The sequence below is a fragment of the Tinamus guttatus genome, unplaced genomic scaffold (assembly GCF_059628265.1).
Source record: "Tinamus guttatus ecotype Peru unplaced genomic scaffold, ASM5962826v1 Tinamus_guttatus_pri_ptg000197l, whole genome shotgun sequence".
NCBI lineage: Eukaryota > Metazoa > Chordata > Aves > Tinamiformes > Tinamidae > Tinamus > Tinamus guttatus.
The window spans coordinates 3,113,167-3,125,724 of record NW_028288731.1 but is presented as its reverse complement, the minus strand read 5'-3'; the positions used below and the strand labels follow the sequence as shown (position 1 = coordinate 3,125,724).

At 47.8% G+C, this 12,558-nt stretch overlaps 1 protein-coding gene across 1 annotated transcript; it reads right to left on the bottom strand.

The window, feature by feature from the left end:
• On the bottom strand, window positions 1-12,091 carry IDH1 (isocitrate dehydrogenase (NADP(+)) 1). The gene is made up of 9 exons (XM_088523703.1): window positions 12,073-12,091; window positions 10,211-10,338; window positions 8,233-8,524; window positions 6,581-6,686; window positions 3,913-4,090; window positions 3,337-3,488; window positions 2,130-2,270; window positions 1,212-1,374; window positions 1-722 (listed from the first exon to the last, which is right to left on the bottom strand). Exons 2-9 carry the CDS (start codon window positions 10,330-10,332, stop codon window positions 629-631), a joined length of 1,248 nt encoding a protein of 415 aa, XP_088379829.1. The 5' UTR covers window positions 10,333-10,338; window positions 12,073-12,091; the 3' UTR covers window positions 1-628.
• Between the last annotated feature and the right edge of the window lie 467 nt (window positions 12,092-12,558).

The following is a 12,558-nucleotide window of genomic DNA, read 5'->3' as shown; positions in this document are numbered from 1 at the left end:
CATTTAAACATTACAGCATGGTCTCTTTTAGGCTCTTGAGCCTAAAGACTTGTTTCCAGCATTTACTAAGTGCTTATTCTCCTCAAATGCTACAGTCCTGATTTCAGAAATCTCTTGGTATGCTCCGGTTGGTACTAAAAGATACAGAAAGCAAGAGGAGCTACCGTAGAGCTGGCACAGTCTTCTGAGCTCCCTTACAGTCAGTAGACAGTGCTGGAGAGGGAGGACAGTTCTGCTTTCTGAACTCTGCTACACAGCTGGTCACCACTGGTTTGACCAGGGGTGTGTCACGAACTGGCTTTCAGTCTGAGAGAAAGGGAGAAAAGAAACACAGATGGTAGAAGTCAAGAACAACAACTTCAGGACTTCTATGAACGGCATTAGGAATCCAGGCTCACTATGAGCTTGATATCACATTCAGCTGCTTGGCAAAAGTAAGGCCTGGCTCAGTAGCCCAAATGGTTTAAGAGAACAGGATTTTTTTTTTAAACAATCTTTTTTAAAAAAGTGTACGTGTTGATTTCTTCTAGCATTTGAAATGTTACACAACAGATTGTGATCCAGTGCCACTTAACCAGAGCGTAAACTGGAGACGCTTCGTTAGTGGAGCTCAGGCACAACCTGTGCCTTAGAGTTTGGGCAGGGCATCCAGCTTCCCCTTCAAGTTTTCAGCAAGCTTGTCCATGAACTCAAAGGTGCTCAGGTAGTCAGAACGCTTGACACTGCGGGGAGAAACAGAGACAGACAGACATTAGCTGTGAAGCCGCTGAATGCTTCGGTGGCAGAAGACAGAGCTTTAAGTCTTGCCTCTGAAGCTACCACAGAGTCATTTCCTACTTTTCAGACTAAATTTTGTTTTGTTTGGAGAAAAGATAGCCAGGTAGTGGTTTGTAGTGAAGTAAGTCTTCACCCTAATAAATAGACACAACCTGGCCATACTGTCATAGCAGAACTCCTTGCAGTGTATCTTTGTTTTCCCCCATTTCCCCCCAAGTTTGGTATTCCGGCAAGCAACCTAGACTGTGCTGCTCGGGGCAGGGAGCGGCTCCTGTTCTGTTTGCACAGCACTGTGTACAGAAGGGCTCTGCTCTGTGACCAAACTCCAGGAATTCCCCCTATATGCACTACTGGAGTTATATGCAGCAAATCCGATTTCCAGGAGGAGTAACACAGCCCCTCCAGTGATGACTGCCATTACTTAGCGGGCTTACTTGGGTAGGCCTTTGATACAGGCAGCAAGATCCTTCGTCATGAAGCCAGATTCAATGGTCTCAATGCAGACCTCTTCCAGGGCAGTGGCAAAGTTCTTGAGGCTGGTGTTGTTGTCCAGCTTGGCTCTGTGAGCCAGTCCTCTGGTCCATGCAAAGATGGAGGCTAAGACAGAATGCAAAATAATTCTAAACTGTTGCATAGAACTTTTTTTTTTTTAAAAAAAGAATAAAACTGAGAGAATAGACTGAAAAAAGTTAACTCTGGCTGTGATTAGGAATGGTATCTTCATCTAGGCTGGCTTTGTACTTTGTGCTGCTCTAAAGAAAAGCAAAACTTGGACACTTGCCCCTGCCTCCTGCAGTCCCCTCTTTGTGCCACTTCAGCTCATTTTCTTTCTGTCTACGTCAAAAAAAAAAAAAAGTCTGTACAGTCTGTATTGGGGTTCTAATTAACAAAAAAAAACTGCCCTTACAACCAAGGGTTACAGTCCCCTTCTCAGTATTACTTTGTACTTGTTGTGTGTGCAGTTGCATGGGATTCTCTCTCATGTCCTGTTCTAGCATATTTACTTTAATTAAACGGCTTGCAGGTTGCCTGGGAGTTTTGGAGCATTAGAGAGGGGAACAAAATAAAATGCACCAGCCTAAACATTAATTTCAGTGTGGCTATGAGCCCATCGCTCCAGGAGAACAAGAGCATGTCTCCAAGGCCAGGTTACATCTAACTTATTGCTCAAGTTCGATCTGTTCCAGCCTGTGTTTTGCTGCAGGCTGCAGGTGGAAGACAAACACATTATGAACTAACAGTTTTACCACTTAGTGGTGCAAGGCTCTGCAGAAACGAGGCGTAAACTTTTACTCGGACCCTGTTTTCCTCTGTAGAGAGAGACCACTCAAGGACAGGGAAAGGCTGCTCACCAATGGGATTGGTGGAGGTTTCTTGGCCTTTCTGGTGCATGCGGTAGTGACGAGTAACGGTGCCATGAGCAGCTTCTGCTTCAACAGTCTTGCCGTCAGGGCAGATCAGCACGCTGGTCATCATCCCCAGAGAGCCGTAGCCTGCAGAGTACGTAGTTCAGGAAGCCCAGGATTTCTTTTAAGCAGCTCCTATCTGAATCCTGCCCCCATCCCACAAAACTCCCCCAGTCAGGGCAAGAGTGAGTCTCCCTTTGCAGCTGGACTGCTGCTGCACCTGGATGGTTAGCTGTGACACTTCCAAGCTACAGTGTGTCTGAACAGCAAGTCCTGCTGAACCAGAAGGGAAAGGTCTGTGAATATTTTGTCTCATTTCAAAAACATGATATTCCTACCTACTTTTTGTCAGTTTTCTACTGAAAAGATACAGTCTGGGAAGGGAGTTCCCTAAATAAGCAGCATTGTGCTGCTAATTGCAATCCCTCCCAGAGGCCATGGGAAAGACGCCTACTCCATATAAACAGTAACTGCTGTAGTGAAAGGAATTGTCAGCTAGGAAAACTGAACATTCATGTCACTTTAAACCCTGCAGGTTTTGGTGCTCTGTCTTTGAAAGCTTCTTTAGGTAGCACTTCAACATACCTACTTGTTCTGTGGGAGGCAATTTACAGGCATTACTCAAGAAGAGGTGTATTAAACAAATCCACATGCTGCCCTGCAGGATTTTTCAACCTTACATGTTTTGGCATCAGGCAGCTTGGTTAAACAGCATTCTTGGTTAAGGACACGCCTGTAGTGTTAAGCATATTAATCTCTTTGCACCTGAGAGCTAGCTTTAGCTCTTGAAAATTTCCTTGTGTGTCTGTATAGCAGCTGCAGGAGCTCATCCCTGTTCAGTTTAGCCCCGGCTTGCAGTGACTGCATCCCAGCTGTCTGGATGGCTTTACTGGAAAAGCCTACTCTAGCTTATATTGCTAGAAATGCCACGCTGTTAGGAACTGTAACTTAAGTGGTCAGCATTCAATGGATTTTCTTGTTAAACTGATATCAGAAATGATTTGCTTGTTTAATCCCTTCATGGCTGCCACAGCTTGGAAACATATAATCTGAAACCCAGCATCACCTGCTGGGCTGCCCCACGAGCCTGGTGTGTGGCAAGCACCCCGATAACCCTGAGCCGCGAGCAGCGTAGCCCAGGAAACCTTTGTACCTTGTGCAACAGAGTCGGATTGCACGTCTCCATCGTAGTTCTTGCAGGCCCAGACAAAACCTCCCTCAGATTTCAGGGCCTGAGCTACCATGTCATCAATGAGCCTATGCTCATACCAGATCTTTTTGGCCTCAAACTGGGACTTGTATTCTCTGGAAAACAAAAACCAGAACATCCTGTTATAATCACAAATAGATTAAAAAAAACAGGGACAACCTGTGCAAAGGGAAGTGAGAGGGTGTAAAAGAAATTTGCATTGTCTTTGATCTTTTCTTTCTCCTCACTTGTTTTACTAAGATACTGTAAGTCTGTTTGAGAGTTGGAGAATCTGTTCACAGACAAAACATGTGGCGCTGGCAGCAGAGCTGAACACCACAGCCAGGTTTAGCAAAGCTTCAAGTATTGCTTGCCATGTCCTGCAGGACAAAGGGGGACAGAGGAAGTGCTCAGAACTTCTGAAGTGCTGTTAAATGCATGAAAATGCTGAATTAACTGCAACAGCTCACAAGGCTGGAAAGGATGTTGCTGCTCTAGGCTGATGCACCATGGTAGGACATATACAGCTATCCCAGTCACCTGTCATAGATGTCTTGGAAGATGTCTTTAAAGCGGCCATCATATTTCTTCAGGATGGTGTTCTTGGTGCTCATGTAGAGAGGCCAGCCTTTAGACAGGGCCATTTGGAAGGAACTGTGGGCAAAATCCTTGATAGACTGGTCAAGATTGTACATTCCCATGGCCACACCACCACAGCCTGGTAGCAGAGGAAAAAGAAATGCAATCAATGAGGTTTAATTAGTGTTGGTTAAGGATGTGTCAATCTTCTCATAATACTACTCTGCCTGCCAGAGTGCTATTCCTGATGCATTTCCCATTTTAAGGCCAAGAACATTTTGAAGATTCATGCTAACAGCTCCAGGCTGCAGCAGTGCTGGTGTGAGTGACTATGGAGGTGTTCTTGTTTTACAGCTGGGCACGGCTCAAACTAAACCAACAGCTCTGGGGTGCTTCTTACTAATTCAGGCCTCAGATGTGAAGCTGTGGGACAGGAGTGTACCTGCTGGCAATTCCTACTAGTGGAATAAATAAGGCTTTCTCATCAAAGCAGTAGGCAGCAGTCTCGGAGCTGCAAGCTGGTTCTCTCCCAGTCTAAAGGCCTTATATTTTCAGGCTTCGACTGAATCTCACAACTAATTCCAGCAGTCAGTGCTTGCTCTGCCTAGCTCAGATAAGACACAGGAATGCGTGTAGGGTCTTGCTTATCTGTGCCTGGGTCTGGCAGCCTCTGCAGCTTTGCCTGCCTGTTCAGGCTTATTCCAGTCAGTTGTGAGAGAACGCACCACTCCTTGGGATGCAAGGGAAAATGCTAGGAAGGCTCTGAACAATCAGCACTTGCAGTGCTGAGCTGTGATACAGGTACACCAGCAGCCTGAATGGAAGTGCCTTAACCTTGCAGGCCAGTGCCCTGGGGCAGAGCAGTGGGCAAGAGGCTTGTGGCTAGGGCTGGGCCCTGCATGAAGAGGCTCTGTTGCTTTTACAACACAGGATTTCTAGTTGTAGTGAAAAACAGATTTATTAGCTTGTCCTTTGAGTGTTTTGCTAACACCACCTCTGCAGTTTACTGTGCTGCACCTTCATCAGGGAATCCTTGCTGAGAACTCCCCAGATTTATTTCCCACCCTCCTCGGGAAGGGATGGAGGAGAGGAAGACAGGACAACTTTCTTAATATCCATCTGTCCTTAGAGAAGGTTAATTTTTATTGCATAGATGTGCATGCAAGGGGGAGGGGAAGCTAAATGAGGTTTATTTGCTTGCCAAAACAGCAAGGTCACAGTAAGCTGCTATTGGCAGGGAATAGAGTCCTGCTGTCACCAGTGAAAACAGTTGTTGTCCCTGTCTCCTTTAAGGAGTCAAGGACAGAACGGGTCTGCTTAACTACAGAGACTATGTCCTCCAGAACCATGATTTTATAGTTAGCTAGAGGACAGCTATCAAGACTTATTGAAGTATTTACTTGCATATAGATTAAGAAACAGTAGCAATGATGTCAAACTCCTGCCAACTGAAGTCTTTCAATTCTGTGTCAGATTTGATGGAATCAGTAGAGCAATAGCACAGGATTCCCTTATGCACTGTAGAGATCTGCTGGCAGGATCTGCTGTGGAAAGGGGAGTTTCCCCCAGAACAGCAGCAATCTGCTATCTCCACCATTCCTTGCTTTCTGGTGGCTGAGGCAACACATCAGAGCTGGGAATCAGACTGGCAGCAAGAGCTACCAGACATCTCCCATACAAGGCTCACCAGGCAGCTATCAAAAGAGAACAGATTTAAACTTGTGCCAGTTAGAGCTGACCGTGAATCCACATTTCATTTCCAGATGAAAGGTTGTGTAACGAGGTATTAGGGACTTGGCTACCTTTGAGCAGGAATGCCAGAGGAATCTTAAATTTTATGGGTGAGAGTCATATGGCAGCCTCAGTATGCATTTGGCTTGGCTAACTGGTACTAAGTCAGAGTCAGGGTGCTGTTTGTACTGATGTATTTAGTTTTTGTAGAGAGAAGCAGCACAGTGCAGAGGTCATCATCAGATCATGGATGTTTTGATTGCAGATAAAGCCTTTTCCTGAACCTTGCCCCTAGCAAAACACCCTGTGTGGCAGCAAGGTTTATGCAATTGGTTTTGTCCATAAAGCCCATCAGGGGCAGGATTCCCTTTCCTGAACCTAGCAGTGCTAACAGCCAACTGTAGCAACAGTGCTACAAGGTACATCAATATCTTTGGGACCAAGACTGCTGCAGAGAAAGTCTAACCACTAGGAACCATTCCTGTCAAGTCTCCCTTATGTTTTGTGCAGTAGGGACCTGTTCCTTCTGTTACAGGAATAGAGACTGCTTAATAAAGGATACAAAGTGCAGGTACGTAGAGCCCAACAGGACAGGAATCAAAACTAGAGTTATACCTAATCTGTTATAAACTCTACCTCCCTCTGCTCAGGACAAGCACTGTTTGGATTACAAGTTTCCCTCTGATCAGAAGGGGCTGTGGGAAGTGGTACTACCAAACATCATCACATGGATCATGACAGGGAGCCACTTTAGTATGATGTAGTTGGAATGCTGCTTTGATCCAGAAAGATATGAACTAGACTCAAAGTTGCATTGAACCATGGAACAGATCTGATACCTTAAGGATGAATAAACCAAAAATACCACTTCTAATCATAGCTTAAAGATCATACATACGTTCAAAGTTATGGACCAAATAGGTGACAGGTTTGCCTCCATCTTTTGGAGTGTATGTCATCTCCACTTTTCCAGGCCCAGGTACCACAAAATCAGTTGCTCTGTACTGTTTAAAAAAAAAAAAAAATCACATTATCTGTCAGGAAGTTAGAACCACAAGAGATGACCTGCATTCACATCACATCCTAATGTTGCTTGGTCTGTGAGTAGAGAGGCTTTAATACTCAAATCCATATCACAACTACTGATCTCATTAATAAGGGGGAAATCATACAGCACCTTAGCAAAAGTCAATATATCTTTCTGTCATATGATATTCAAAAGACTGATTTTTAGTAAAAATGCTTTCCAAATTTGTAAGTTAATACACTTTTGATGCTTTGAGATAAATGGATTAAACAAGCAAAGAAACACAGCATGTACGTTTCCAAGTTTTTAAATGGTGCCTTGCCTTTCCAAGTGTGCTGGAACTGCACTATTTATGATCACATTTTGATTAATTCTGTCATCCTTTTCCATGTAATTTCCTTCCAATTCAGGAAATAGATTCCTTGAGCTGTTCTGAAATTTAAAGCATCTTGGTCACGTCCTTTACGTGTTCTCCTATTATTCCTTAACTTTAATCACCTACTTGGGCACGGATTCAATCCTCCTCCTTAATCCATTGCTTCTTCCTATTATGATTTTGACCTTCTCAATTATTCAGTACTACTGAGTTAAGGATGTTAAGCTGTATTCTTCCATAGTGTTAGGAATGAGCATTTTCCCTGCCTCCTCCCAACACATGCACTCTTGGAAACCTAGTAATTCACTTTCCCACCCAGCTAAGTTTGTAACTTGCCCTCAGTTGAATGGGGTCCCCCTTCAAAGAAACCTCATAACTTAAACTCTTCTAGAAGACTTCCCTCCTGTCATGTTTGGCTGCTTTACAGGTAGCTTTACATGGAGAACAGTATGGTCAGGATTCATCCCTGGGGCTGCCCAAAATTCACTAGACAAAGTCATCCTAGGGCTTCCCCTGGCCCTGCACTGCCTCTACTGGGAGAGCTCTGGCAAAGGACATGTCCCTGCTTCTGCCCCACAGTTGATGCTCCAAGGGTCAATGCCAACAGTTTATCTTCAGGACTGCTGGAAAAATCCAGCCCTGATGTCCAAGTAAGTTATTTGGCAGGGGGAGGGAAGGAAAGCAACTTTGTCCACTTCTAAAACAAACAAACAAAAAAGCACACTGTTGTCTTTTTGCCACAGACCCCTGATGTAACTACTTCCTAGGAGTAAGAAGCAGGAAGACTCTGGCAAAGAAGGTGAGTTTTTTTCTGGCTGTTTTGTTTTTTGAAAGCTATCACTATTCAGAGAAGAGGCTCTGTAGAGGTGAGGAAAAATGACACTTTAGAGAAGGGAGTTGTACCTTCTGCTTATGTAGAGCCCCACCTAATCTGGGCCCAGGCCCCCACATACAGTTGCAGGGCCAGAGGAACAGGAGCCAGGCCCTCCCATACTGTGCTGGCTGCTCTATGAAGTGCTGGCAGGTATCGCTGCTGGGCAGAGGGAAGGGTAAAGCAGTACCACAGGGACGTCGGGCTGTGCAGCTCTGCCCCAGCTCAGGAATAAGACTGTGCAGATAAAGAGGGATAAGCACTGAAGTGACTCACTTGGTCCCCGTAAGCATGACGGCCAATGACGATGGGTTTCACCCATCCAGACACCAGCCGCGGGATGTTCTTGCAGATGATGGCCTCCCTGAAGACAGTGCCACCAAGGATGTTTCTAATTGTCCCATTGGGAGACTTCCACATCTGCTTCAGCTTGAACTCCTCCACCCTTTTCTCATCAGGAGTGATGGTTGCACACTTTATGCCAACATTGTATTTCTTTATAGCTTCAGCAGCTTCCACTGTCACTTTGTCATCTGTGGCATCACGATTCTCCATGCCCAAGTCATAGCTGCAATAAACCCACAGAAACTGTCAGAGTTGCCTGGGGCACTGGTTCATGTCCAGCAAAAATAAATAAATAAAAAAAAATTAAAAAAATCAGACCCCCCTGCCACAGCTGAAGTCATTCCTCTTTGCTCCTCAGAAGAGAATATAGGCTCCTGTATTGATATTCCTGCTGATAGGAGGCAGGACAACTTCAGTTTATGGCTAAGGTGCTGTGTCAGCATGTGACAAACAGCATCTTCTCTTCTGGACCCAGCCTGAAAGCTCCCTTACTTGTACAGGGCAGCACATACCCTGAGCTAGTAAGGGCCTTTTATTTCAAACTTCTTGTGCCAAGGGGTTCTGGCTTCCTTCACTAAGGAAGTCCCCTTAGTGACTTGTGGAAGCCCCTTAGTGTGGCTTCCACACTAAGCTTCAAATTGAAAATGGCCTCAACAACGGCCCTGCAACCCCGCTCGCCATGGCAGGGAATCTGCCAACATGCCCCTCTAGTAGAGGGAGGAAGCACTCACAGTTTTTGTTCTCAACAGCTTTTGGAAAATAATGGGTGCTTGGTGTGGGCTCACCCTGAAGCCTGGCCAGCAGGACATGAATCTGGCCATTGTGCAGGCCCAGCCAGTGGCCTGTTTACCCTCCTCCTTCCTCTCCCTGAGAAGGGATATTCCCCCTGCGTGTGTGTTTGGTTGTTATGTGTTTGGTTATTATGCTGCTGGGTTCCTGTTTGCTTGGGTCTCAACACCCGCAAGCAGAAAGCCTGATGTAGGTGGCATACAAATAATTCCATTAGCAGGAGAAAAGGTCGAACTTGTGGGTTTAATCATGGTTGACACCACTGAAAGTCTCTTTATATGCAGCTAGGAGCAATCCAGCTGGATACCTCTGTAATAATGATTATGGATCAGTTGCTAAAAAGTGAAGGGAATTAATATTTCGCTTGACCAGAGGCTGTAGGTTGTCCCTTTTGCCATGCCCTCTGCTAGAATCTCTTGTCCCACGGTGGAGCAGAGGAGCTCAGTCTAGACTTGGGGATTGCAACATTTAACCTGCCCTGCCAGCAACAGGGCTCAGGCCTACAGGGAACAGGGCAGAGTCTATGCCCTGCAGCCACCCTTTTGCCCTCTCAGTAGGTCTTCAAAGAGTGGCATAGGGCCATAAACCTGCTCAGAGTCCACAGATACTGGGGCCCGAGTCAGGGAGCGGCTGAAACACCCCTTGTTGCTATCACCCTTGGCTGCAGGAAGCCACAGACTGCTCAGGCTCTGGAAAGCAAGGGCACGAAAGCAGAGAGAGGACACAGACCACCTTTGTGAAAGGCCCTCAGGAGTACAGCACAGGAAAAAAGGTATTGAGTGTTCACTTGTTACTGCTGTGAAGAACTCCCAAGAGGCTGCCAAAAGAGGGGTTTCCACAATATCTTGTCACCAGCCTACACTTTCCAGAGCAGTTAGTAAAATTAACCTTTAGGTAAATGAAGCAGGGAGTCACAGACCTAGTAAATACAGGTCATAGGAAAGCAGAGGTTCACTATATGCTCTTTGCAAAGAGCTTGAAAATTTATCAGTCTAGGGCAAGCTAATTAGCCTCTCTGCACTAGCAGTGGAGGAGCTGTAGGGCTTTCCAGTGGTGCATGAAACAAGACCAATGCCTAATGTTGCATACAGATCGGCTAAATGTCATAGAAAATGGTTACCTGTGCAAATCCAGATCTATGTAAGGAAAAATCAGCTTTTCTTTAATCAGTTCCCAGATGACCCGGGTCATTTCATCTCCCTGCATCTCCACGACGGAGCCTCCATTGATTTTGGTAGCCATCTTGAGCTGCAGTAGACATAAAAAATCCCATAATTTAAAGCATCCTAATACACATTCCTGATGCATACACAATTTACAATTCAGTTAGAAGGGAGATGCTAACACTGTGTTCAGAACCTGTCCTGACACATCTTGGAAATAACCCTGGTTTATTCCCAATTTCATGCTAGCTGGTGTTCTTAAAGACTCAGCATTTACAGGCATCTGACGGGGGATAAAATAGAATGTTAATAACTGAGATCTAAAGCTTTGTGTGTTCTGAACTTTCACCATGGTTTTTGCAAAGAAGTTTGAAAGTATTTCTCCAAATTCTGCAGGATAAAAAAAAAAAATAAAGATTTTAGATTTTATGAGTTCTGGTCCAGTTACCTGCTCTCCTCCCTTTTCTGAAATATCTGAGGTTAATAGGCATTTTATTTTAACAGCAGTTGGCTTGTATTGTCAGCGCTACAAGGAGCCCTGCATTGCCCAGTTCTCTGTTTGCTTCCTTCCTGAGGAAGGAAGCAGGTACGGAGATGAAAGGGCCACATCAAGAGCACTTTCTCCTGACAAAACTTTATTTCTGATGGAAAAAAAAATAGTGGACAGCTTTGTTTTCTGTATAAAACAAAGGTTTCCAAGATATTTGCTCATAGACCGCTGGAAAGAGAGCTACCCCCCACTGAACTCCGCCTTGCATTTGCACTTTGCTCCTTGACAAAAAACCAATGCCAGGAATCACTGAACTGTTCTAGCACAGTACTCCGCTTTCTAATGTTCAGGGTTTCTTATTATTATGCAAGAGCTGTGACTTGGCACTTTTTTCCTCCCAAGACAGCCCCGTTCTTACACGCAGCTCCTTGGCTGCTGCGGCGAAACACCAAACCCTTGTGCAGGCGCGAGGGACTGGAGGCCACAAGTGGCCTTTGTGCAGAGCGGGGAGTTGTACCGAGCACAGCCCCCTCACGCACACGTTTACTCGGAGGTGTAGGATGCTGCAGCGCGAGAGCCCAGGCTGGAAGCACGTGGGGACTCAGTGTTTTTAAATGTCCAATCCATTAAATACATTAGGAAAAGAACAAAGAATTTCTGGGTAAGCTTTGTTCTAAGCATTGCACAGGTTTTGCAAAGTAATTCTTGCTGTTCAAAGATGTCTCCACAAGTGACAACGTCACTACTGACAGTTTGATACAAGCACATCAGTGTGATTAAAGAACCAGTCCGAGGCTTCCTCATCCCATAGAGGAGGGCAACTTGGCTCGAATTAGGCCTTCCTTGTCCTCATGAAAACGCCCTCAGAATCACTTCGCTCAGGAAGAACTCAAGTTATTTAGACAAGCACTCAGGGCCGGGTCCCAGCTACGAGGTGTTATTAGCGGCTGCGGCAGTCTCGGTCCCAGACACAGCCGTGCCCGGCAGGGATGGGATCTGGCCTGTGGCACTTGCACAGCTGGATCCCGCTGGGCTGTGATCCCTGCGGCATCCAGGGACACGGAAGCGGGCCGGTGTCGCCGGAGCGGACGCTCTGCGGGGGCTGCCTCCCCCGCGGGGCCGCTCGGCGACCCCCGTCCCTCTGCCGAGGCCGCCCCTTCCCCGCGCCGCCCGCCCCCCGGCGGCTGCCTCGACCCGGAGATCGGGAAGGGGCAACGGGCCCGACCGCGAGAAAAGTGGAAACAGAGGGGGAAAAACCACCCAAAAGCCGCGCATCGCGGCGCGCAGGGGCTCGGGGGAGGCCGCCATCCCGCGCGGAGCCGCCGTTACCTGCAGCGGGGCCGGTGCGGGGCGCGCGGCGACGCTGGGCCCAGCCCCGCGCGGCGCCTTTTATTGCAGGGCGGCGGCGCCGCCGCGGCGCCCCCTGTCGGCCACGCCGCAGCGCAGCGCGGGCCCGCCCCGCGCCGCTCCCCTTCCCTTCCCTTCCCCGGGCCCACGGGACGGGGCAGGAGCCGGCAGCGGCCCCTGCGCTCCGCGGCGGGCGCCGCCAGGAGGCCCCGCGCCCCGGCGGGCGCCGCCACCCGGCGCCGCGGCGGGTGGATGGGCGCGGAGCCTCGATTGGCGATGCCTCGGTGCGGCCGTCGGCGGGCGATTGGGCAGGGCTGGCGGCGGCGGCCGTTGCTAGGGGCGGGGCGCGGCGGCCGTTGAGGGGCGGAGAGGCGGCGCCGCCGGCCCCGTTCCCGGCCTGCGCCCCGGCCCGCGCCCGCCCGCGCCGCCAGGGCCCCCGCGCGGCCAGCGGCACCGCGGGCAGCAGGT